Here is a 27,688-nt window from a genome sequence, read left to right on the forward strand (position 1 = left end):
AGTCTGGATCACGACATACAGAGAACCAGGAACTTTCAGTGCAGATTAGTCCACTCACTCTTCTTCTTCTGCAGTGTTGGTGACAGTAAGAGTTAAGAGAGGAATATTGGCACCATTGCTGTTAAACAAGCAATGGTCCTCTTGAGCTCTTAACTTTAATGCCTCCTCTCTCTGTCACCTCCTCCACTCCCTTTCTCCCGTACATTTCAGTCACTCAACACTTCCATCACTAATGCCAGGGCAGCTGACTGCTGAGTTTGTGTGTGTGTTTTACCTGTGTCACGGTGTGTGGTCTGCCTGGGGATATTTAGCCATTTGGTAACACCTAGCATGATGCATTGAACAGACTCCTCCATTGACCAAAGCACTGGTTGCATCAACGTTCTTTAAAAACACAAGTACTGTTTGGTTTAAAACAAACACTTTAATTATTTCATACACTGCATTTTGTCAAACAAATTTCATACAAAAAGAAGCTAATAGTGAGTTGGCTAGTGCACTTTAAATGATAATACTGTCAAATACTCAAAGTGACACCGTAATGTTAAATACATTCTTTGGGCAGGCAGATTTGTATTAGTCTGCAAGTAGCCTACTATTAACATTAAAACAGTAAAAACTGTTGCTACTTAACATTTTAAACAAGATCCTTCAGGAATACTTATTCTGTGAATGAGACATTCGATCTCACCAAAAACTTTTTAAAGACAGTTTAAATATTGCTGGTTTGTGTCTGCTGCTACATTAAAATGTTTCACAGACTTCTTTTCAACTTTAAGTCAGTTCTTTCTACAATGAGATTTACTATCTCAACCACAAACTCCAGACAAAATGTCTCACCAGCACTTTGTACTGTAATAACACTCCACTCCTTCACAACTACTCGTTTTATACGCTGTGGTCACATTTCCCCTGTCTGTCAGATACATTTACTCCCAGCCACAATATATTTAATAGCTGCATGTTTATGAAAAAACATGTGAGAAGCACTAACTTTTGTCTGTTTGTCGTAAGTTAGACTCCTATTTACAGTTTTGCATCATTTCAGCAACAAAAGAGGATTATACAGTCCAAATATAACAACACTATAGCCTGTCTCAGCATTGTAGACTACTATAGGGTCAACAATAAGTTTCCAATGTGCAGAACAGGTATCTGTACAAAGCAAAGTGTTGGTTATGCAAACGATCAAATCTCCCAAATGATTAACTGCACATGATTTGTGCGAAGTGAATCTGACTTGGAACATTGAATAAACCACACAAAAAAGTAAGAAACATTTAGGATAATAGTACCAAAATGTTCTTGCATGAGGCTCAGTGTTCCTTACGATGGTGGATATATTGGGGTGTTCCTGGCTGGATAATAAAATCAAGAAATCAAGGTTCACTGAGAGCTCAAACACAATGCCAGCATGGACTACACTCCTAATCAATGGGTGTGGATGGGTGGACCAATGTGGCCAAATTGGAGTACCTTTGAAAAAATATGAGTCATCCATGTAAGACTAAAGTAAATAAAGTAAAATGTAAACACATTTTTTTAAACAAAGAGTCTATTCAGACCTGGTATTAACATGCATCCTGGGTGGTCAGATCACCGGTGGACAGCTCTAAGTAAAGTTGTGAACGCACCCAAGATGCTTTGAAGACACATTTGAAATCTGATTGCTCACTGCATATGGAAGTGGTCTGGACTGCATGTGACCACTTTCTTTTAACAGTTTGTACACAATGTGTTCTGGGCCCACCAAGTCAACTGATGTCTTGTGCTTAATTGTCATGCAAATTACATGTATGGGCTCTATAACCTTTAGCGGCTGTTTGTGAACAAGATAGAATCACTATATCCCCAGACTCCCTATTTGAGAGCTTTTGGGTGAGGCGAAGGCTTCTAATCTTTGCAAAAAAAAAAAACTGTTTCAAAGAGGCTGTTATGGTGAAAGTCATTTCCTTCATTGCTTGTTAAGGCTGATTTAAAACCATCCAATCAATTTAACCAGGATCATAATACCGTCATGCACACATTGATTTTTATATTCACTGTAGTTTTTCATCCATTGTTTTACGTAGTCCAAAGGTCTGGAGCTCATGGTATTTCAGTTTGGCCAGTATTCCACTTTATACAGTGGTCATTACTTTCAGTGAACCAGTGCGGAAGCGTAGGATCTTCTTCTTGAGGGCATGTGAGGCCTTAATCTTGACAAAAGCCTTGGGCTGCAGGGGTGCTCCGGGTGGGGCAGCAGGTGATGGGAGGGAAAGCTGTGGGGGTAGTTGCTGGGGCCAAACCAGACCACCACTCTCATCTGAGTCACTGGACAAAGAGCTGGAATCTGGAGAGTCAGCCTCGCTCATGCTTGACTCAGACTCACCCTGACCTGGGTGATGATAGTCCTCACTAGGCTGACATGGTGGCACTTGGTCCCTCTCTAACTGATACTCCATGTGCTGATGGTGGTGGGAGTGGTGGTGTGGGTAGGCATACGATGCATGTGTTAGGCGAAATTTGCGTGTGCGCCTTCCGCAGTGGTCCTTTTGGTTTGAAGCTGAGTGGCCTTGCATGGGTGCCTGCATGGGTGGCTGGTCAGCCTCGTCTTGGCTGAGCTCCAGGGTGGACTGCCAGCGCCGGTAGCTCCCACCACCTTGCTGTTGTTTCTTGCTCCTAGACTGACTACTGCGGCTCCCCCTTCCACCGCTTCCACTTCCTCCACCATCTCTCTCTACTGTATTATACTTGCGCTCTGGAGCCCTTTGCAGGCTGTTCTCTGACTGAGACCTACATGCCTTCTTTCCTGGCTTCCTGCTGGCACCACTTTTGTCTTCATTCGAGCGGCATTTCTTTGGGCCCCCTCGGGATCTGGAGGATTGGATCTGAGATGCTGTGGGCTGCTGCTCTTGATGATGATGGCCTCTTTCTGGAGAATATGTGCTTCGGTTGGGTTTGGGCGCCCCAGAGCCCTTATGGGGGTTGGAGTGGTGATGAGCATAAGCCCTGGTGGAGGCGCGGCAGGGCTGGGCTGGAATATACTCTGCATTGACCAGCTGCTCATCAGGTGAAGGCATTTGGTGAGGCTTCGGCAGAGCTTGGGGGGGAGGGTAGTTGTGGAAATGCTGGGGTGAATCAGGCTCACTGTTGCTCGAGTCTGGGTGGGCTTGCAGCCCTCTGAAAGAGGGATAGTCCACTATGGGTGAGCGGGAGGTGTTCATCATGGGGGCCTGCCTGGGCCTGTGATAAAGCCCTGGTTGATGCTGGACACTCTGCTGGAGATGGTGGTGGTACGGAGGTGGGGCTTCCTCAGAAAAACCTGTCCCTAGGTAACGCTCCTGATCAAGGTTATGGCAAGCCTGCGGAGCAGTTCCCTCTGGACACTGGGACGGACTGGAGATCTCTTGAACAGACACCTGCTTTGGTGAATGTTGTTCCTCCTTGCGGCATAAACTACTTTGCCTCACCACACTAACAGCCCGGGCATCATGTGCCAGGCTGGTGCGGGGCTTTGAGGGCCGTGTGGGTACGGCTCTGCGTTGGATCAATCCATATATATAAGTCTCTACCTTTTGGGCTTGTTGATAATCTTCCTGACTGGGGTCAACATCCCTCATCTCCCCCAAAGGATCGGTAAGTGTGGCCCGTCTTGTTTGGTCTGACAGCCATGCTTCTCCTGCCTCCGTCTCTCCAGTCCCTTCAGGGGCTGAGAGGGAACGAGGCACCACAGGGTAATTTGATTCAGGAAATCTATTTTGTTTGGCTTCAAGAGCTTCTCCTGACAAACAGAGCAAAGACAAAGAAAATGATCAGAATCATTCCTGCTGGCACTTCAGTACATGTATTCTCATTTTGATGTACATAACACATTGTCTTTCAAATTCTGACCATTACAAATGAAAAGCAAAGATATTGTATGTTTTTACAGTATGGTGTGGATGCACGAACTAGAGTCATGAATCTTTGGCATAATGAGAAACATGCTTATGCTGACCAATATTGATTCCCACTAACAAGCAAAAGAGGGGTGTGCTCTGCACAAATAAATGACCCACATCTTTGAAAAACTCACATAAAAATTGCTATTAAATACGGGAAAAGCTTTCATTGCTTCACACCGGGATTTTGTGGTTAGTGAGATAGACCTTTATGAATTTTTTCAAAAGTAAAATCATGCTGTACTAATATCAAATAGAAATCCACCAAAAACACTCATATATACTGTAGTTATTTGAGAGTGAATTTGATATTTCAAAATAAAATTATGGAGTGAGAAGTCAAAGAGGTTAACCTTAAAATCATATAGCCAGCGATAACAGACATTTCTAATGACTATGATAAAGGTGCAGTGATTATTTTCTTGTATTAATCATTCTACTAATAATTACTTATAAACTGAAACCCCATGTATTTAAACCTTAAACAAGAAACCACATTAAAACCTTAAAATCTTCCTCATCTTTCATACTTTGGATTTTGGATATTATTCCAGTGTTCATGCCAACAATTCAGTTCAGTGCTTTTCAACATCTCGCATTCATTCTTTAGAAACTGCCTTCTGTAGTTTAGACATGACATTACTCTTATTTTAATTCCATGTCCACACATAAAAAGCAATGCTTCAGGTGATTTCATCCATGGAAAAGGGGAAATGTAAGTGCAAATGTACACTCTCAGCTGTTCTCGACATTAATTTAGAAAGTCTGTATCTGTGATTAGCCTGCAAAAACAAGCTGCAACAATTAGTAGACTGAAATGAAAATAAGCTGCCAACTATTTTAATAATCAATTACAGTTTCAGTCATTTTACAAGCACATTTGCTAATTCTCACTTCTTGAATGCAAGGGTGTGCTTTTTTCTTTCTCAGTCTTTTGGTTTTGGACCATTGTTTGGACAAAAGAAGCAATTTGAGGAAGTCTTTTTTTTGACATTTTACAGACTAAACAATCTATCGTGAACATAATCACTAGATTAACTAATAATGAAACTAACCATTAGTTGGAGCCCTAGTCTTTTCACAGAACTCTGAGATAAACTTCAAAACAGTACAGTCAAAAAACCAACCGACATACCAGTTTTTTTGAGGATCATTTTTGTTATGTTCCACACATAATTCCCCGAAACTAGTCACTTGCCCACAAAGGAGAAATTCACTTTCTTTGACTATACCAAACACAGATTTCAAGCTGTTTGTGGTCTTACCAGAAACAAGTGTAGTTTCATTATGGTCACGTATAATCAGTACCATGAGATTACTGCCTCTGTGGGGGTGCAACAACAGGACTGTTTGCCCTCAATGCACTTTCATTTGTGTTTTTGGGCTCAGCCACCAAGGACGTGTAATGGATTTGTCTGCTTGATGTTTGTTTGCCAGACACTAAACTGCATCCTTAATGACCTCAGTGTCTACAGCAGGGAGAAAGAATCATTGCTCCTGATAATGACTGTGAGTCACACGCAACTGGAGCACACAATAACTATTGCTCTGCTCATGCAGCACGGAGCTTATCATGTAAAATGAAGTTGATATTATAAAAACATTGATAAGAGATTCATTTTTAAGGGGTTTTGTTTAGTATCTGCACACAAAGGATATGCACAAAAAGAGATATATAACACTTAGAAAGTACCTAAACCACTGTCTGTCACATTGTGGACACCTTAAAACATTGCAGTGAAATGTTCTGTCTGGGAGAAGCAGAGTTTTTACCTGAACTCAGTCGGCTGTCCTCCAGATCAGCAGGAGAATCTGCTGATTTGACCTCGGTGTTCACCTTCAGCTCTGCCACCTGCTCCACTAAAGATGCCTTCATACCCCAGGGTGTACAATGGAGACTGCTCTGAAATACACACACACACAAAGCAAGAGTCAAGAGATTGTACTGAACATGCACACAAGATAGAAACTACTCAGAGGACCCTACATTTATTCCAGTGCTCCACGCTTCAACACTTCATCATACACTGTGTTCACTGGTGTTACACCATTATCCCAAGTATAAAGAGCAACATTTTAACCTTCACGGGAACAGGAATTTATTCATCCACAGTGTAGCTGTAGCTCTCATCTACTCTCTTCACGTCCATGAAAGCCAGGAAAGCTGCTTCTTTAGACCATTTATTTTTTTCTACCACATTTTATGTAAATATTTATGTCCAATACCAAAATGGTTGGCCAGATATGTGATTATCATCACAATATACTGTATGTATGAACTGAACTGAATTATAGTGAATGCTAAATGTAATGGTGATTTTGGCATATTTTAACAGGTAATTTTAGCCAGAGGTGGGACCAAGTCATAGTTTTGTAAGTCAAGATTTTGCAGTCAAGTCCAAAAGCGAGGCATCCAAGTCCCAGGTCAAATCCCAAGTCAAGACCGACAAGTCCCAAGTAAAGACTGAAAAATCCAGAGTTAAGACCTGCAAGTCCTAAACTTTCAGTTTTTAGCCATAAATATGTCATAAAGTTCAGTTCACCATGATTGACGGATTTTAACAAAAGAATATTAATTTTACTAAAAGTTGTGTTGTTAGAAAACAGTTTGTTAAAACAAGTTTGTGACTGAACTTAATCGTAGAAATACTCATGTGACGTCATGAGTCACTGGTGTTGAAGTCCTAGTCCAGTTCTAAGTCTTTTTTTTTATTTATTTTGTCAAGTCAAGTCTAGAGTCGTTAAGTTTGTGACTTGTCCAAGACATCCACACCTCTGACTTTAGCAGATCTTTGGAAGCTGAAAAAGTTTCCAAAAACCTGCACTGAACTCACCCCGAACACACTGCACAGTAAGTTGACAGCAAAGGACAGTCAAATGTGGGAGTTTCTTTCACCCGTTTGTCCTTGTCCCTATATTTATTTGGATAAAGAGCCACCCATCCACACCCCGAACTGCACTGGGACAATCATGTGAAAACACTTGAGTTACACATTCATCTGGAATGTACAGATCATCTCTCTGTTCATCTGCCGGGATGAGAGGTAGAGACACAGAGCGCAGCAACCTTCACATTCACAGACAGCTATGACCACAAGCACTTATTATCAAAACACTGGAACAATAACACGCCATTCTCCCATCCCACACACACACACATACACACACACACACACACACACACACACACACACACACACAGCCTGAACCACCCAAATGTTACGTAGGAGTTGAAGCTGTCTAAACAACCAAGAATAGAGACATAGAAGGGAAAAAGGAGAAGAATCGACATCACTAAAGAGAAATACTGGTACTGTCATTCATAATACTTTTCACTGCATGGAATCAATAAATGTTTACCATCTATTGGATAAAAACATGTCATCAGTGACACAAAGGCATCAGATAACCCCTGTGACACAGCAGTTGGTCAGGACAGGAGCCCTCACATGTTTAACCAAACCCAAATGTCTCACATGAGAGACGGAAAACCTGCTTACTGTACTGCAGAAAATCCACCAAGTGTCACCCTCCGGATTATTAATACAGTATATTTTATAGCACCACCATCTGAGCTGTTATGCATGGAATAGCACTGTGCAACTCCTGCAGTTAAACTTGGTTTTATAGTACAGCCACTTTGTGTCAAAAATGAAACACCTCATGAATCCCAGTAGTAATACTGCAGGAGAATAAATATCACAATAAAGATCATAAAGTAAAGGTTATATACTCAGAGGGGAAGTGTCCGTACTTTTCCATGGAGAGGACATCTATTAAACTATGTCATGTAAACCAGAGCCGTGGCGATGCTAAAACATGAGACTGTGAGAAGTGTTCTTTTTATGTTTTTTCCACAGATGACACACACGTTAGGTCGAAAGCTGTATTTCGAGACATGAGAGGTAAAACCAGCTGCAATCAGTTGTGATCTCATTTTTTTTTAACTATCCCTCAGTTTCCATGGTAAATCTAGCATGTTACATCAGCAAAGTGATGACTTTATCCTATAGTGCAATGATTCCCACGGGTCACTTGTGAGCCATGAAGGCCCTGCAGGTCGGCCTTAAGAGGCCATGAAAAATACATGAAACGTTTTTAAGTTTTCAATTTTATGAGGTTGAAATTCCCATAAAATTTCATGCTGATTAATTTAGAAAAAGTAATCAGAAATAATAAAACAAACACTCCATAAATAGAGTGTTATTTTTCATTATCACATTATCTGACCTAGTTTAACAGGTGTTACACCATATTTGGTGACCAGTCAAATTAACAGCGTAATGTATCATATATGACGTCATTAATGGTCAATTAGTCTGTGTGTTGATCAGAGTTGTGATTAAAGGTTTGGATGGGTCATATCAGATTTTCAGATTTCAAATTGGGCCATGGCATTCTTAGGTTTGTGAATGGCTGCTCTTAAAAGAAAAGTTCCACATTTTACCAAAAAAAAGTATTCTAAAAAGGCATGTGCCACAAAGCCCATGTCTTCTGGGCTTCAACAACTGGCCTTTAGGTGCGGCTGGGTGTGTTCAAAGTATTTCCCAGAGGGAAGAGGGTGGGTGAGTCATTGATGGCATTTTTGGATGAACTGTTCCTTTTAGAAAAAAATCACTAAATATATCAAATTTGGTCTTGAAATCCTGAAAAAATGAGCAGGTTTCTCTGCTCTGAAATGCTGGGGGTATGTTCGTCCACTCTCTCAGTGCCAAACACCACTGTGACCAGAAAATGACCTGAAACATGGACGCTCCATCGAGCAGCTTTATTGGTCATGTCTGACATGTTTGAGCTGCCAGAACCAGAGGACAGTGACAGGATGGTATTTTTTAATTCTGTGTCAAGTTGTTGGAACTGAAGTGAGCTGAAGTGAACTGCTGGGCTGATTTAGACTGAGATAATCACCGCCCAACAATCCTGAACACAAAAATCATGAACAACAGTTTAACTGTCTAACTCCACAATTCAGTACTACACAGTTGTCAGTGTTTAATTCTCATGTATAATGTGTTTTGAAGAAAAGCTCTGAATTCCCTTTATACAGATTTTAATATGTCTGATTGTTATTAAAGAACACCAATGTGGTACCAGAGGATTTTCTCTGCTTTATGTAATTGGGCCCATCATCATCATCATCATCATTAGAGCGTGAGAAACTCTTTATCACTGTGTTACTGGAAAGCTTTGCACCAGTATTGAAAACAGAAGTCATGGCTTCAGATGTGTTTCTTTTAGGCTGTTTTTTGTGCTGTAATGTAATGTAAGACATAATAATATCCTCTGGGAGGAAAATGAACCAGCTGAACCAAAAGAAACAAATACCACACATTAGCTAACTTACAAAAACAGAGTTTGGACTGTGTCTGCACAGACGTGTTGCACTTCATACGAGTTTTGTATACTGAGGTCTGTTTTTCCTATGTTGTCACATCTGACTACTGGCTTCAGAAAATGGATAGCTGTTGATGTAGGAAAGTTTCAGTTAAATAGTGGTCGCTGAAGTTGTTGAAGACGCCCTAAATTTTAGGTCCAATTCCAGACACCTCTGAAACCACAAGAAACCAGAAGCGAAGTTGGAAGACTGGATTATAACAATATGCGTGCTGGAAGTCATACTTGTGTTCCTGGTGTTCAGGAAGGTTTATGTTATAATATGACATCAACAGTATCTTAAGAGTGGGAAAATAATCATTTGCAAGCTACGTGGTAAGATTATGACTGGAAATGAGGACTGGTGAGGAGTAACTGGTCCAAAGAGCTGAGGGAAATTTTAAGCAGAAAACAGAAACTGACTGTCTTGCTCTCATCATTCAGCTTTTGACATCCTTGAGACACCTTGAGACTGAAGATCATGAGCTGCCCCCTTTTTTAAGGAGAAATGCAATTAGGGATAATTGATTTAGAATTTTCTGAAACAAAGCAAAACAAAACAAAAGAGCAGTGGAAGAAAAATGCAAATTTAACTGGGCTTAAAATCGAATGTTGCGGTATACCACAACAAACAGGACAAGAAGAGGGTGTGAAATTAACACAACTGAATAATCATGATTAAAACTGAGCTAAGTTGTATTTAACAAGCAACCCACTCCTGCTACAAGACTGAACAGGACAGAACTTGATTTTTGAATAGATCCCAAGTCTTCATGTCTTTAGGAAGTCTAACAGCCAAGTCCAAGTTAAGGCTCAAGTCCTCATTCCTCTGACTTTAGTCTGACTTGAATCCATGTCTGAAGTCTCAGTGCCACAGCTCTGCTGACAATTAAAAAAAAAAACCCAAACAGGCTCCTTTTTTAGCTGTAAACTGCATGGATCTACACAGCATTATAGTAGCATGTTAGCCAGCATACTGTAAAGACACATGTGGTGATTTTAGTGTGTATGTTCTTGTAATGTGTGAGTTCATCAGTGGGCCAGCCTCCAAAGACCTGCTGTTCTGCAGTCACTAAAGGCATTCAGCCCACACAAAATAAATGGAGTTGGAGAGCGTACATCTGTGGTTTATTTAACAGTTACATCATCAACATCAGAGCTGAGAAAATGGTGATTGGAATAGATATCAGAGAGCAGAAGAACACAGCTGCTTCTTTATGAGTATCTCATTTTGGAACAAATCTAAGCTCACCATACCTTCAAACCCATCTGTACTGTAGAATTTTATTTAATTCAACACTGAGGCTGACTGGGTGACAGGGTTGGATCAGGTTCCAGTTCTCTACTGGTCTGATCAGCGTACAAAACTCAACTGGTCTAATTTTACAATGACTGACTATACTGGGAACTGTTTCAGTGTGATTTTCTGATACATATGAAAATAATAATAGGTGGCTCTCGACATTGTTAATCCTCCTTTCACATCATTTAATGAAGGAGCTATACTTGTAAGCACATAAGCAAAATACAGCTAGCCTAAAGAAAAAACATAAAAAAAAAAAAGCTCAAAAATTATAATTATCATCAACATAAACCAGAATGTTCTGAACAGCCACATCATGAACACTAACAAAAAGTAACATTTGCATTCTGGAACACAAAACAGCAAACGCTGAGTATTTTGTTAAGCTTGCTTATGTGTTAAAGCACTAGAAGGCATCATGGGAAATGTGGGGGTCTAAACTTGCTGATTTGGAGCTCCACTCTAATTCATGGGCTGTTTTTGTTCTGCACTCAGGAGTGGGTGAGTCACATGTAACACCCAGTGGTAAAAAGTCGGTATTACTGGTCATTTCCATTTACATTGTGATGTTTAATACAAAATAATAATATAAAAAAACAGTAAATCTTTTATGCTATATCATACATTTCCACCAATAAATGTATTACTAAAAAAATAACTAAAATACATGTTAACCAGAGAAAAAAGTCATCTCCACCTTTGAATAATTTCAACTACTTGTCACTGTAAGAAGGCATAGGCATATAATAAATTATCACAGCTGGGTGGAAACCACATTCAAAAGTTTCTTTTCATGAAATTAAAAAAGAACAACTTTCTTTTTTTAAAAAAAATGAACACAATGTTATCAACATTTGGTGCCCTTTTAAATAGTTTTCATCAGTTAAATATATATTGTATGAAAGACAGACAGAAGTCAAGGGTGACCAGTAGCATTTGTGTCTTTTGTTGCAGTTTTCTCAAAAATAGTAACTGCAAATAATCTGTCCTCAAAGATTTAAACCATAAACAAACTCACTGTGTCACAAGACTCTTCAACACATAGAGCCATAGGATTCAGTGTGTGTGTGTGTGTGTGTGTGTGTGTGTGTGTGTGTGTGTGTGTGTGTGTGTGTGTGTGTATACATGCAAAGTTAAGCTGGGCTTATGTCAGGCATGCTCTGTATGAAAGGGGCTGTGTGTGGGTTTAAGCAGCTACTTATGTGAGACCACACTGGCTCAATGGCTGCTTGTTTCTCTCATGTAAGTGCGCGCTAACACACACCAACACGCGCTCATGTCTTTACATAGACACACACGCAGTCACGCATGAATGCACACACTCGTGCACGCACACATGTACACACCTTCAGCCCTACTGAAGCCTTGAGCTGTAAAGCCGTCGGCTGGAGCTTCAGTGGTCCTGCAGGGATCACTGGTGCGACTGCATCGCAGACAATTAACACTCTGTAAAGTCTGCCTGACTTCAGCTCATTGGCTACGTGACTTTAACAAAGTCATACTTGACAAAGAAAGTGAATTACCGTGTAGAGTTTGCAATGTTTTCTGTCCTGCTTTCAAGCGTGCTTTATTTTTCTTGCAGAATTATTTTCGGGTTGGTCCGAGGGGTTGACAAGAATAATATTCAGTCTGGCTCGATGCTGCTGTGATAATATGCAGCCTCGGTCTGAAGTGAACAACACTCTGAGAGACTTCATGCATTCATTACATTGACATTGCTGACTAATAACACCTGGAACGATGACAAAGACTGAACAAAATGTGCATTCCACAAACACCAGCTCTCTCTTTTCACACAGCAGTGAACTTCTTTTGGCCACAAATTTGATTTGTCGTTTTCTCTGCACACTGAAATGTGATTATGTGCTGTATGCACTGTGATAAACTAGCAAAGATGCATTTTGAGGATGAATTCATACATGTTCTGATGAATTAATATTAGGAATGTAAGGGTGTAATGGTTTTGCAGTATTTACTGTAGCATGAAACCTGACTTTTTATTTACAGGAACAAGAATTAAGGCGTGTCACAGAGATGTGCATGCTGAACTCGCCCTAGGATTGAATTTGAAATGTAAATCCAGACATACGCCTGTTTGAAACATGAGAGCAGATAAATAGATAAACCGTCTGAGTGTGTGTGTCAGTGGGTGGCTGGGTGTGGGGAGTTAGGAATGCTTTCGGAGCAGGCTGCCCCAATGAACGGTCATTTCACAGTGGAGGACTTGCAGTTATGCAGCATATGTATTTGTGTTTGTCCTGATAAGCAAGTCCCTTGAACATTAGACTTCAAAAATATTTAAGAACCATTTGAAAGCAGCTGCTGTCTCCATGACAACAAAGAGGTAAAGGATGGAGAGGCAAAGATCAGGAGGAAAAAGGAGAAAGGTTTTCCCATCTAAGGTAAGGTAAGGCTTATAGAAAGAGAGGAGGAAAATATGAGGGGGACAGAGACAGGAAACATGGACTAACAGGAGGAATGCTTCAAAAGAGTCAAAACAAACAGAGTGGAAACACAAAGTCCCCCTGCAGTCAGTCCCCTGAAAATCTTTCAGTCTTGATTTCCTGTGATCAATAATTGAAACCATTACTGACCCTGTTACACTGTAAAAAATACCAGATCTTCACATGTTCTCTATCTGCCTGCTAATCACACACTCTCATACAGTCTGTCCACATGCACACAAGTATTTGATTACAGTGAATGTCAACATGAAGGTAACATTTAGGTTAGGATCTCTGGATGCTTCACAGGAGCCTGATTCCACCCGTAACCCAGAGATTATATGAGGTTTTTGATGGTTTATGTCTGGATGGATGTGCAGTATTTATAGTCTATGAGAAACAGTCATAGGTGAATAACAGCAAGATGGAGGGACTCAGTGTTTCTTCTAGTGCCATAACTCAAGCTGAGCAGCTTGATGATGTTACTTATCAAGGGAAGTTGTTACAAAGCTCTGTTAAGAAAATAATTTTCCACTTTTTTTTCCAAGTAACCACGGCTCTCCAAATGTGGAGTGCATCCAGCATGTATTGTGCACATTTAATTGACACACGCATGTACATGTGCACAGTTAATTTGTGGTTTGCTTTGAAGGTTATGTAACCACTGTTCCCACAGTGTCAAGTTTGCACACGTGCTCACATACTCTACCACCACTGACCACATGATCAAATGTTAGACTGACAGTGACGTGATTCAGGTATTCAGTCGATTGCAATCTGCATACCAGGGCTGAACGATTTTAGAAAAATATCTAATAGTGATTATTTTGACTATTTTGATATTGCAATTGCGATATGATTTGCGCTATTAGAGGTAATGATCATTTTCACATCATTATTCTTATTTTGATTGAAAAACAGGTTGAAATGATTACGGTGTGATATTTTTTTTTGCAGGAATCTGTACCAAATGAACATGTTTTTTAAGTCTGTATAATCTGATTTGTAGAAAGGGACATCTCTTCCTCACAACATTCATTCATTTAAAAGGTTTTTGACACATTTTGCCTTTAACAAATATTGCAGCTCCTGTGATTTGAAAATTGCATAAAGCCATATGGCGGTTTCGATAAAGTTTCGATTAATTGTGCAGCCCTACTGCAAACCACCCACTAGATTCCACTAAATCCTAAACAGTGGTCCTTTAAATGGCAATATAACAACTTTGATCATTCCATTTCCATTCTGTTGGCTCTCTTGAATGACATGCATGCTTTATTGATGGTTGGAACTTCATGTGCTGATAAAAATGTATATGAATTTCAAACAAATTATGTGGACTGTGAATATTATATTTTCTTACTTGAAGAAAAAAAAGAGCCAGAGCCTCGTTCTGCTGCACTCCACTAGCATTACATCCATGTTCATCTATGTTCTAAGTCTTGGCTTTACTCCTTTTACACCCATTGCTGGCAAGGGTACATAAAAGTTACACATAACCCCTAATTTCCACCATGGCACTCGGGCCAATTCGCAGCCATTCTAGACAATGCTTGTGTTTCCACCAGAAGCGCCGCGGCGCATTTCAGATGCTTCCCAGAAGCGGCTCGGCGTTCCACTCCGTGGAGAATACACACTGAGTCTATTTTTGATGGATGCCGCGTCAATTAGCACAGAGCAAGTCAAACAGGTGGCACAGAAAAGGCAAGGAGAATCCAGTTAATTTTCAAAATAAAAGACCCTGTGCAGACTCACAATCACAAAGACAGACAAAGAAAGAAAGAGAGAAAATAAACTATTTAACTGCGTAGCCTGCTTATCCATGGTAAAAGTACAAAGAGCAAGGAAAGAGGACTTAATCAACAAAATCAGAGCAAGTAAACATAAGCAGACGGGCAAAACGCTCCGCTGCTGAAACGCTTCTGAAACGCTGCTGGTGGGAACTGCAGTTGCGTGTAAGACGGAACAAAACCGTGGCACACACGCGACGTCACAAAGCCGCATCTGGTGGAAATCCCCAGTAAACAACTTTCATATTACTATAAATGAAGCATGGGCTCTGGATTAGAAGAAGAGCAGCGGACCTTGACAGGATCAACAAATGCAGTCAGATCAACCGGACAAACTGCTGCAGACACTTCAGGAGGAAAACACAGATAATAGCTGTGCTACAGCTTGGACTTAAGGCTGCAACTCACTAATGTCACGTCAGGACAATGAAACAGACAAAAAGGAACTCAGGGATCAGGGATGGAACAGTTTTGAGCTGACAGGACACAAAACGCAAGACTGGCTAGACGAAGGAAGGGAGGCTTTGTGTTTTTACATTGATTACGCTTCATGTTCAAACACTGTTATAGTTGATCAAAAATGTTTCCCAGATGTTGAACTTTGCGACCATATTATCATAATCATCATCTTGTTGCCGTCTGTGAAGATTCTCAGTCATCCAGGTCATCGCGTTTGCTAGGAGCTGTCGTAGGCGACAAAACTTTGCTTGCGGCTGTTGAAGATGTTTCACCAGTTGAGCTGAGGTCCAGTTGCCTATGACAACCATCATGCAGCTGTATTCAACTCTATATATATTCAATTCAGTTAATTTAAATTAAATGTAATTAATTATCCATATATTTTCTGTACAACTGTATTGTATAATGATAATGAATTATCTTGATTCTTTGAAATTATCATAAAAAATAATTATTGGAGTAACAGTCAAACATAACTCACAACAACAATCCAATGTAATACAGTGAAATGTATCAACATGAAACATGAACATAACAAAAGATTAGCTAATGTAATTAATGAGTGCAGTGACTAAGGTCTCATTTCCTTCATGGACTGATCTTGGATTCACTCCAGAGATCTGGGACCTTCAGATGTTTTAGAAAATCTTTTCAAATTCTCCCTTTCATTTGGCATTTTAGAGCACTACAAGAAGAAACTGTTAACCATGCAATCAGGTCAATTTTTAGAACATTTCTCTTGGGACTATTTGCCAGTCAAAGCTGATTTTTCTCTTCTGCAGTCAACTGTGAAGACAATTTATATTATAAAAAAGAAGAACACATAACACAATAAAAAAAACAATGAAAAAAGATGATAAAGACGAGACAAAAAATGATGCAACAAGATGAAAATGATGAAAAATTACACAAAAAAATAACAGGATGTAACAACGAAAAAGACGAAAATAATATAACAAGATGAAAAACAACAAAAAACACTTAACAAGATGAAAAATGATGTAACAAGACAAAAAAGACATAAAATGTAAACTACATAAAAGATTGAGACTCAACTGCAACAGAAAAGATAAGGGTCAGTTACTTTTGCACAGAGTCTGTAGAAATGTCCTTCAGAGGGTGATTTTTTTACTTTTATACTTTGAATAGAGAGTCAGTCACTTCTACTTTAGTAAAGAAGTTGAATCAGTACTTCTGCTTTTACCAATCATTTTTGAAACATGAATGGTTGTTCTTTCACCACCTTTGCTTGGCTGACATAATGCACATTAATAGATCTTTTTTTTATCAATGCATATGGAACAGAAGCTGGAAGCTCATGTTCAGTGTCACCTCGGCATGTTTAGACTGCTGGCCTGTATAGCTTTGTTTAAACTAGCTTTGAAGGCATCCTAACACTGGTCCAAATATGGTTTCCTCTTCAACTCTGAGGGCTGCGTGCTCCACATCGACCTGTGTTCTGGGTATTATATTTTCAGATGACGAACGGCCAGGACATTAAACATCCGTGGGTCCAGCTCTGGTTTCACAGCGAGGTTAAGTAGGCAGTTGACAGCTGTTGTTGTGACCTGTACAGTCAAATGCTTCAGAGCTGGAACTGCTGCGGCGCAGGCGGAGGACGTTCGGAGGAATCTGATCAACTAGAGAGAGCAGACACCATTCTGTAGAGGCCTGGTGTCTGTCGGAAAGCTCAGAAACGGCTCACGGGATCCATTCAGCGACTGTGTTTTTAGCAGAGCGCTCAGAGTTGATCAGAGCCACATGGAGCTGCTTAAGGGATGTTTCTTCATCAATCCACTGAAATGAGTTGACCCTTCTTGGAAAAATATATTGATTAGCACAGGAAATCTCCTTCAGTGTCCTGGAGAGAACATGGTCATTATCTTTCACGTGATTAAAGCCAGACAGTGAACACACACTGAGGCTTACTGTCAGAGCCATTTACATATGGACTGAATTGTCTCTGTGTTTTCCCACTCTAGTCTACACTGTACTGTATCGTATTGCTGTATTCTACGGAAACACATTTCCACCAGTGCGAATTACAAAAAGAAGATCTTGTTAGTCATTATAATTAGAAACTTCCTCAAAATAATTACGCAGTATCTGACAATAATGACTTAGTATCACAAAATAATGATTTAATTAACATTAACAATATTGAGAAATTTGGTGTTTAGAAGAAATGCAGCAAAAGATCTCTCTTGTTTGTCCCTTAGGTAAATAAAATCCAGTGAAGTGCCTCATAGGGTGCTCTTCCAGTGGACAAAACATGAAAAAGAGCTCTCTAGAGTTCCCTTCCAGTGGACAAAATGTGGTTAAGTGTCTTATAGGGTGCCAGTGGACATAACAACAACAATTTTAATCTAAACCAGGGATTGGAAACTGCTTCACCATGAAGGCATTATGACTTTTGGAACCTCACTGCATACTGCTAGTGCCTTTTTTATTTTTCTTGCCCCTGCCCTTCAAATAACCTGAGTCTGCTAAGTCCTTTCAGTTACTGATTATAAAGACTTAGAACTCAGAAATGGGCTTCCATTGTGTTGCATTTGTTTTTTTGTTGTTGGTGCAATGATTTCCGATGCTTCATGATGAGAGTTCAGAGAAGCTGTTCTTGCTGACATTACGTGGATCAAGTGGTTAATCCTTGACATGATCTAGGTTTACTCAAAGATGTTTTACAAAGTGACATTATCCATCAGTTTCGAGGCGAACTGTACTCCGTACAGAATGTGTCTAAGCAATAACACTGAGAGTTCTGCTTAACCCCTGGCAATGGTGTGCGCTGACCCATTTGGCAAGCAGTCTGTAAGCAAGCAGTTAGTCTGAACGGTCTGTTTTTCTAAGTTTCCAAAGTTCTCTTTACATTCCTCTTACTGCACACACTGACCATAGCGAGATGAGACCATTCAGTCTGTCTTCAGACTTGAAAATCTGCAACTGTAAATGAGCTTTTGGCTTTATTGTGTTTTTACCCTCCGCAGTTTAATTGTCTGTTGGGACCGCAGGATTTCAGTCTTCATTTTCTCTTTAACATCTTCACCTCTAACAGCAACATGTGAAAGGTTCGTCATAAAAGCAGGGTCGGAAATTACCGCTGCCTGCCAAAACCCACATACAACAACCCGTCACGATCTCATTACCAACAAGAAAACACATCTGATAAAGTTACATTAACAACAGGTAGTTTTCATATAAATTGCTTCTAAATTGTTCCAGTGTGTTTGTCATCAGCACAGACCTGTGGGCTGTTAATCCTGTCAGGAGGAAACCCCCCTGTCTTTCCAAACTGTTTAAATTACTCCTGGCTAACATCAGCTGACTCTCCTACACCGAGACCAAGAGGTTTTTGTCATCTTGCAAAAACAGAATAAAATCACAAACAAAATAATGTTCATGTTTCGTGCTGTTCAGTTACAGACAGAAAGTCACATATATACATCCACTGATTGTTCTGTAGCTCTGTAATAACTAAGGTTGGGACGATCCGGGACGTGTTTTACATTTTGTCACCACTCACAAATGATTCTGTGTCACTTACACCATTTGCTGTGCATGATGTTCTCTCAACACCATACAGGCATTAAAAAATTCAATGTGTGTGTTTAGAGATGCATGAAGCTGGAGGCGGTAGCAAAACAATGTGAAGCGATGAAGGTTCAATCTACCTTCACCCCTGCATAAAAGCTTGCAGTTTCTATTTTATTAAAGAGGTATCTCCAGTTGGGCGGTGATCATGGCACAGAGGACGTGCGTGGCTGTTGTGTCCTGGCTTGTAGTAATGAGTGCATGTTTTCCCTTGACTCCCCTGAAGCTGCACAGCTGTGACTGAAAGTAACCAAGTGGTAGTTTTTGTTTTGGAGACCTCACAAGTGACAGGTAGCTTAATGAATCCCCCCCCCAACCCCCCCCTCCAGTCCAATCTCTGCCCCCCCAGCAGGAGCTCAAACAGCAGCTACACACAGACGTGCTGCTGTGTTTGGCCAGCGCAGTGAGGTGCGAAACGTAAGTGACACACATCCATTACAGCTCAGGGTGTTTGTGTTTGGCCTCAGTGACAGTTTGGTCACACAGCTGCAGATGTCTCCACTGGAGACTTACAGTGTGTTAGATGACAGCACAAACACACACACTGTAAACACACACACTGCCACACCTAATGTACACAACCACTGAGTACAGGACAGCCACGGTGTTCCACTGATGGTGAATTGGTGCCTTGCTCAAGGGCAGGTCAACAGCAGCTGTTGAGGAAGGGGAGTGTTCCTGCTCACTTTTTGTTTTGTCAGCCGCTCTGCTGTTTACAGATGCAACTTTACACTAATAATTCTGTTACACTAATCCTGCCTCCATTATACTTTACTAACCAACACAATTTATTCAAAGTAATTTTTCCTTTTTTGCTGCTAGTCAGATCAACTTGTAATAACATTATGACTTGCTGCATCAACAAAGATTAATATAATCTAAGATTAGTTCTAATCAGTTTAACAAAACCAGTTTAAAATGAATAATGAATAAATCAAGATTTAAAATTAAGCAGAGTTTACTGACATAAACCAAAATTTAAGAGCTCAATCAGAACAGAGATGATGCTTACACAAATGAAAGGAGCAATATGAAGCATTTGTGCATCCAGAAATTACTACAGCAGTCTGAATATTGAGTTGGAGCAATAGATCGATTAAATATGTTGTAATCCTGTTTAATATATAATCTATGGTTGAAGTGAGTTGCCCCCCCCCCCTCCTCACCAGGCACTGGGAAGCTCGGGCAGACTGCGGGAACACTGCAGGAGCACAGGACGTGCACGACATCGTGAATTGACGATCAGCTGTTTACACTCATTTGCCGAACATCCGGCATTAATTTAAACTCTAATTAACATGCAATGGCCGCAGTAGAAATTTAACCCTGGCTGGAGCATTGTTGTCTGGAGTATTTCAATTTAATGTTTCTTTGATCTTCGGTCTCTAATGTTTGAAGATTTTTGGAACAACAGAAGTACACAACTCAACAAATTATATAGCATATGTGTTTTTATATATTTTACTGCAGAAATGTTACATATTATAGCTTTAACCTATTTTAAAGGTTTGGTGCAACATAATATAAAGTTAAGCCATGATTTAGTCAGATTTAAACATTAATCCTTCCAAATCATTGACATTAACACACACACACACACACACAGGTTGTGAGTCCACATTTCAGCGTGCCTCTCATTAGTCCCTTGGCGTGCAGGAGGCCACAGTGAAGGTTGTGCTGCGTCTCCAGCTGCTGTCAGCTGTCACATGGCTGTCAGCAGCTCCTGCTGAGGAATAAATACACATACTCTCCCTCATCTGCGCACAAACACACTGCATTCTTTCTCTGCCTTTCTCCTGCATCACACACGGGAGGGTTTTCTCTTTGTCCCCTCACTCCTGTTCCTCATCTCATCCACATACAGACGAACACGGGCTCAGAGGAACTGCTACTGGATAAAGAAGATCCAAGTTAGCATCTATGAACTTTTTAGAAGTTACGAGTTTGAAGGGGTCTGAAAGGTTCTGAGTTATGTGTCACATGAAACCCTCTGAGAAGCGGGAGGAAGCACATGCCATGTGGAGCAATATCAACAAGGGGATGAAATGATCCAGCAGTGCAGGCCTATCAGCACAGCTCATTTACTGTATATACACAGACAGTGTGTGCCAACATACGTGCCAAAATGTGCTCCAAGGAATTATTTTATTTACTCTTAGGCATGATCCCACGATGATGGAGACGTGTTGATATCCTCCGACAGTGGCGGACTCAGGCTGTCTTAGGGGCAGGGTCGAAAAAAATAAAAAGGGCACCACCTGTTCTTGGTGGGGCACTGCTGTGGTGATAATCATAATGCATTTAAGATGAAACAGTTCCAACTCCTGGTTTAGATTAAAATAGCTACTACAACCCTGTAATAAAGACATGCAGAGAACTATTGAACTATTTAAAGACATATATTTAAAGGCCTTAGTATGTCGGGCACTGTATTATGTTTTCTCCACTTAAAGTTATCTGAAAACACTTATCATGTTTTGTCCACTAAAAGGGCACTTTGGAGGGCACTTTTCCAGGTTTTATCCACTAGAAGGATACTATCCCTAATTTTGTGTACTAGAAGGGTATCCCAGAGGGCACTTTATCACGTTTTATCTACCATAGGGGCATCTAAGAGTGCACTTTTGCATTGTTTTATTGAATGTGGGGCATTGGGGGGGGGGGGGGGGGGGGGCATATGGGAGGGGAACTACTGTGTTTTATGCAGTATTTCAGAGCAGATTTTGAGGTGACTAAGTGGAATGAAAGTAGCCAGACAGAATCGAGGAAGCGACTCACATTGAAGAGATGATACACTGTGGTGCTTTTCGGAATTATGAAATCTTTTCATTACATCATTTCAGCCGTATTTCTTGTAACTGAAGATACCTTCCTCAGGAAAAAAAAAAAAGATGAATAGGGGGGATAAGAGGGGTACAACTGGAAACTCAACAGTCACTCAGGTCCACTGATGACTTGCAACAATCACAGAGGGAAAATAATACTGAAGAGTCTATTAGAGAGGGCATCATGGTAAACACATCCTTCAACAGGTCTGACGCAGCATCAGGCCTAAGAAATGAAATGATGAAGGATTTGCAGTCGTGTTGAGAATTTCAAGCTGGCGTCAGAGTGCCTCGGAAACCACCAAGTCTCCGAGGGAGCATAACACCCTGATGACCAGACAGATCCTGTTCCAGACTGTCTGACTCTGGCTACTTATAACTTTTATTACTACAAGTACATGAGTTTTGGCTGCTTCAAGTTTTTAAAAAGTCTAAACGATTTTATCAGGGGGCAATGACTTCCTGAAGTCTCTGTTATGCGCTTGGCAACCTCAGGGTGCCAACTAACTATTTTAGTTTCCTTTCAGGGCTCCAGGAAATAATTGTGCCCGGCCACTGGTCGCCATTCCAGCACATTACTCCCAAAGAACCACAAATTAATGTTTATACAGACAACGTGTTAATCAGTGAGCTTTAAGGTGTTGGTGACTGTATGTTTCCACTTTGGACAGCCAGGCTAGCTGTTTCCCCCTGCATCCAGTCTGTATGCTAAGCTACTTGCTTGCTGGCCCTAATTACTCATGCCCAACTATTCCTTTTAACCACTGTTTTTATAGGCTTACAAGTGATATTTATGAGCTTTGGCATCACAGTTGGTGACCACCATTATGGACCTTTCTGTTAGTATTTATACAGTAGATACACAAAACATTAGGGATGTAAACAATATATTGAATATCACAGTATCGCAATACAAAATGTCTCAATAATTTACTGGACTGCACAATACATACTATGGCATTACATGGTTAATTATTTTATTTCAATTTTATTTTATAAAAGGACAGTTAGTGACTGCTGTATTGTTTTTGTTTTGCAATTTGTACATATATAATGTAAGCATTCATTACCGAAGACAAGTCATATTTTACACATGCTTAGGTCATGGCTCACCATTCTTATTTTATTTCATTAAAGTTATTCAATTATGTCTTTTAATCTATTTTTGTATTTTATTTCTGTACAGCACTTTGGTCCACTGTGGTTGTTTTAAAGTGCTTTACAAATAAAGTTAGATTGGATTGGATTGGAAGTTAAAAATAGGGTTAAAAATCTTGTGCATTTTCCTTAACCAACATTTTTTCTCTTTTTTTGTCATTTAAATGTCTATGCTTGTATGTTTTTTCTCATTTTTAATTTTAAGTCAGAGTTTAAGTTTCTTTATTCAACAAATAGCTCAGCCAGACGAAACAATGTCAAATGAGGCATAATTACTGACATTTCCATATTACTAATTGGCACATTTTAATTGGTTTAATTCTAAATGACAATTGATGATTCATCATTAACATCCCTTGTTAAAAGGAAAACTGACAACAGCTGTTAACTACATGAAAATGCTCACAACAACATCCGTTTCATATTTAAACAGATATTCGGTTGGTGATAATTAGAGGTCACTCATGTGGTTCAGCTGATTTGTGCCTTGTTTGTAGTTTTAAGACTTTGTGTCCATGAAATGTGCTGCAATGTACATCTCTGTCAGATTACAGCTGTTTCTAAACACTGCTGCTGCTCTCGAGTCCTTGCAGAAGGAATTCCTGCCATTTCAAGTATCCATCAGTCCACACTTAATAACCCTGCAGCCGCGCACACACACACAGTTATTGCCGCTGACCTTGTGTCACGGTTTACCAATTAAACAATGGTCTGTATAACATGCCGGGGAAAGACAGATGTGAGTGGCCATAACACTCACAAGCACCAGTTTCCATGAACAATATCAAAGCACTTCAATGTTAGTGTTACAATGGATTCTCTAGCTCACTTAGTACTTTATACATTGTTATACTGCACTGGTTCATTGGTTGGTGAATTTGCATTGCATTATGCATTTTCCAGACATGTGAGAAGACATAAGATGGATCTGTGTATCCAGTGAGAACACAGAGTCTGTTTTTTCTGAGCCTCAGTGTTGTTGTTTCTGTAGTTTCTGTGTTTTGGAAAAATCAGAGAGTTGGGTCATCCCCAAATGTCAGTAACAAGGATAATGCTGCACTCGTGATGTTGAAAACATCTCTTTGTAAAGAGTCGGACAAACGTCTTCCTGCTTCACGTGGACAGACCGTCACAGCAGATCCAGCCAGTGGCAGCTGCTTGTCAAACTGTAGGAAAACTGGCTACTTCATAATGAAAAAATAATTAAATCTACAGTTGCATCTTAACTATTCTCAAAAATGTAGCTCATCAAAATAAAACTGCTTCAGCTACATTCAAACTACATCAAAGGAAGTGATCACAATCTGAGTCTGGAATTTCATATTGTCACACGGAGGTACAACTGAAGTGACTGAGTGAAGTGTGGGTGTGTTTGATTTAGGGACCAGGGCAGGCCTGTCTTCACTGAGGCGGCCTAGGGACGTGCTTGAAGGAGAAAATAGGGAGCGGTTGCTGAGGTGGAATCAGGAAATCAGAAAATTTTGATTGGCCAGTGAGCTGTGGCACTGTTCCATACACACTGTATGGCAAAAAAATGTCATGAGAATATTATGAATATGTAGTTTGAAATTAACAACCTAAAGTCCATGACTCAAACTAGTTAACTACTGAAAATGTACTGAGATTTTAAGTTAAACTACCACCCAGCTACTGCCAATTATAGACAAACTCATAATTTAACTACATGTAGTGGACTACAGGCCAAAACTGTCTAGTTATACACAAGTAACTTCATCTCAGGAACAGCTGAAATGTTCATATGCTCTTTATAATGTGAAATAAATACCAACACACTCTGAAATTTCCTGTCTTTCAAAGTGTTTCTCCATTTAAAACACAAACTGCCTCTTCACATATTTACCCAGGGTGCAATACAATGTCATTTACTGATAACAGCTGTTTCAATTAGCTATTTTGGATAATTTCTTTAAGCAAACGTGACTGTTTGTTAGAGTCTGGTGAATACGGATGTGTCATGAGGCCTGTGCTGTATATTCTGAAGCATCATCTGCTGATGTCATTAGACTGATTTAAAACAGGCCTTACTGTATAGGTAGTGCAGCTGCCATAAAATAGGTTACGTTTTGCTTTTTTTCCCCACAGAAAATCAGTTCATCTGGAAACCCTGATGTTGATTTTGGAATCTACTTTCAAAGGGCACAATCTGGACCAAAAGCTGGAAGAACACAAACAATGAGCTCAGTTTCTGTGTGATAATTTCTCCCATTGAAGTGATATTTCATCCAAACTCAGCAGATAGAGATGTCTGGATAATCCATTGTGTTCAGCATTTATAGTAATGAAGGTCTTCTAAAACTTTGCCCTTAAATGGTAACGTGTGTGTTTAGGGGCCCTCCTGACTTTGCATTTTCATAACTGCACACTGAGGTCAGTGACCGGCTGAGGGGGTTTTCTTTTCCTTTAATTTTCACATACATTCAGTGTTTGGTAATCTAATCCAGTAGTTACCACAGGAGCGTCCAGACAGGGAGCTCTGTGTTCCAGGAGGAGACTGCAGAATAATTAAATGTTTCAAAGACCTGAAACATTCAGTCAAAAAGTAAATGTATAGAAATGATCCATGACCACAAGCACCCCCCACTGCGCACAGCTCTGCCTGCAGCAGCCTTCACATCTGACAACAAAACCCTCCTGATAAGACTGATCCTGGTCAGGCAGGGGGTCTGTAATTAAACCAGGATCACAGTGGGGCCCTTTATATGCAAAGTTTAAGAAACAGATCAGAAACAGCTCCCACAGCTCAACAAACTGTCCTTCACAACTCGCAAACTACCGAGACATCTTTTATCCTTCATCAATACAAAGGAAAATCAGACAAACTGAACTTACAGTCTGGAGTCTGTCCTCCTCCGACGCGTGTCCTGTCGGTGCGTCCAGGGCGCAGCGTGCCGAACGCAGAGCTCCCCAAGGCGGCCGCCCGGGAGCCGGAGAGTCCCCGAGGCAGAGCGCGCTCAGCACCCGGCACTCCTGCCTCTGTTTGAGCAGCTCCAGCTCACACAGGCCGGCCAGGCTGGCCTCCAGCCGCTCCTTATTCCGACTGCGCTCCGCTTTCATGGGCAGAGAGAAGGCTGGGAACAGAACTCCAAAAGAGCCCGGCAGCTCCTGGACAGACATCCTGTCCTCCGGTCCTCTCTTCTTCACTGTTTCCCAACAAACAGAAGCTCAATAGATCCGATGAAGGTTTGATTCGCTCTTCTTCGTCCCCGAAGACCCACAGAGGAGCGGCAGCGGCTGGACGCTTCAGCTGCTGAACCCACCGCCGTCACACTCGGACCCATTCCACTCCTCTGCTGCGCTGCGCTCCGCTCTGCTCTGCAGTCTCTCACACAGCTGCTGGTGGAGCCTGGGGAGGCTGCAGCCTTTTGTTGGCTGTTCCACACACCCACAATCCACCGAGGTCACACCAGACTCATAAAATAAACTCAATGCCATAAACATAAAAAAATAAGAAAGAATAAAAATGAACATAAACTCAACTGATGTCAGAAAGAGTGACAGGAGACAGTGAGGATTTACACTCTGTGGTGGCCATCAGTTACATTACAGAAGTCTTCACTGTGATTCAGTCCCATGATTCAAACATTACAAATATATTTTTGGTTTTGCTAACAGAGGCACAGGCCTACTGTATATACCGTAGGATATATGTGATGGGACATGCATTCTACACACTACACCCAAAACCTGAATAAATCAGCAGTACTCAAAAAAATTGAGGCAATCAGTTGTCACAATGTGTTTGAGTTCATATACTCGTATTCTGGAGGTTATCAGAGCTTAATTATTTGAAGTTGTAAAATTATTGATTAAGTGATTATTGATACTCAAATATTTTCAGTAAATGCACCTCATAATTTTCATTCTGTAATTAATTCAAGTTAAAAAAAACATCATTTCATGTTCAGTAAGGTTCAAAGTAATCAAAAAAATATCAGGTTAATAAACATCAAGGAAAGAAAATTCTCCTTGTGCTCAACATTTTGAAGTTCGTAGAACTTCTCCACATTTTTTCAGTTTTCACTATTACGATTGTCGGCTTCATACAGTACAAAGTCTACTTACCTGTGGCAGGTGATTTATTTACCCTGACTATCATATGATGGAAAATATTTACAGATATGAACTATAAATAGTGAATGCAACTTTTCCAACATTTAGGGAAAGTGACCTACAGCAGGCTGTAGGATTTACAGTGCAGCCTGCCACCCAGTGTTTGAGAGTGTGAACAGCTCAAAGGTGCACATAGAAATTAAGAGATCTGTGATCATGATTATACAGTTTATAATTTAAGATTAGTTTTATTTTACCTTTTGGGATTGTAAAACTTTAGAAAAGTTCAAAAGTATCTGCTGACTCCCTGGATTGTGTCAATGATTTTTTGTGGTTTGAAACCATACTTGCCAACCCTCCCAATTTTACAGCCACACCAAACCAGAGCTCAAAGAAGAATCCCTGTTTCCTAAGGAAAGTTTTGAATAAACGGGGCATGGATTTAGTAAAATCTGACACGTCAATTTTATTTTAGGGGCAAGGGCCTAAAATATTAGAGTGAAGGAAAACCAAAAAATTAATATTAGATTATACTGGAGATTTACGCATGTTCCAGTGAGCCAACATGGACAGTAGGAGCAGCCTGACTCTGTTTGGCCTGAACAGAACAAAACTTTAATCAAGTGCACCTGTGTTTACTGTTTCATGTCAAAATGGCTGCTGTGAAAACATCTCTGTTGAAAGTCTTCCTCAGTGACCTGACTGAAGAACAAACAGGCTGCAGCATGAAATCAATGGCCTTAACAGCAAA

The 27,688-nt window shown here is 40.4% G+C and overlaps 1 protein-coding gene across 1 annotated transcript; it reads right to left on the minus strand.

Annotated features, from left to right (window-relative positions):
- Positions 1–402: 402 nt before the first annotated feature.
- Positions 403–26,206, minus strand: LOC146318675 (uncharacterized). Its single transcript, XM_084730771.1, has 3 exons — positions 25,717–26,206; positions 5,697–5,826; positions 403–3,763 (listed from the first exon to the last, which is right to left on the minus strand). Exons 1-3 carry the CDS (start codon positions 25,999–26,001, stop codon positions 2,121–2,123), a joined length of 2,058 nt encoding a protein of 685 aa, XP_084586897.1. The 5' UTR covers positions 26,002–26,206; the 3' UTR covers positions 403–2,120.
- Between the last annotated feature and the right edge of the window lie 1,482 nt (positions 26,207–27,688).

The sequence above is a fragment of the Lutjanus erythropterus genome, chromosome 11 (assembly GCF_056507025.1).
Source record: "Lutjanus erythropterus isolate fLutEry1 chromosome 11, fLutEry1.hap2, whole genome shotgun sequence".
Classification (NCBI taxonomy): domain Eukaryota; kingdom Metazoa; phylum Chordata; class Actinopteri; order Lutjaniformes; family Lutjanidae; genus Lutjanus; species Lutjanus erythropterus.

Excerpts from the sequence above, each read along its gene's own strand:
- LOC146318675 (XM_084730771.1), bottom strand. The coding sequence starts at position 26,001 with ATGTCTGTCCAGGAGCTGCCGGGCTCTTTTGGAGTTCTGTTCCCAGCC. Across the intron at positions 5,827-25,716 it reads AGGAGGACAGACTCCAGACT|AGCAGTCTCCATTGTACACC; the intron begins GTAAGTTCAGTT and ends TGTGTATTTCAG. Across the intron at positions 3,764-5,696 it reads GGACAGCCGACTGAGTTCAG|GAGAAGCTCTTGAAGCCAAA; the intron begins GTAAAAACTCTG and ends TCTGTTTGTCAG.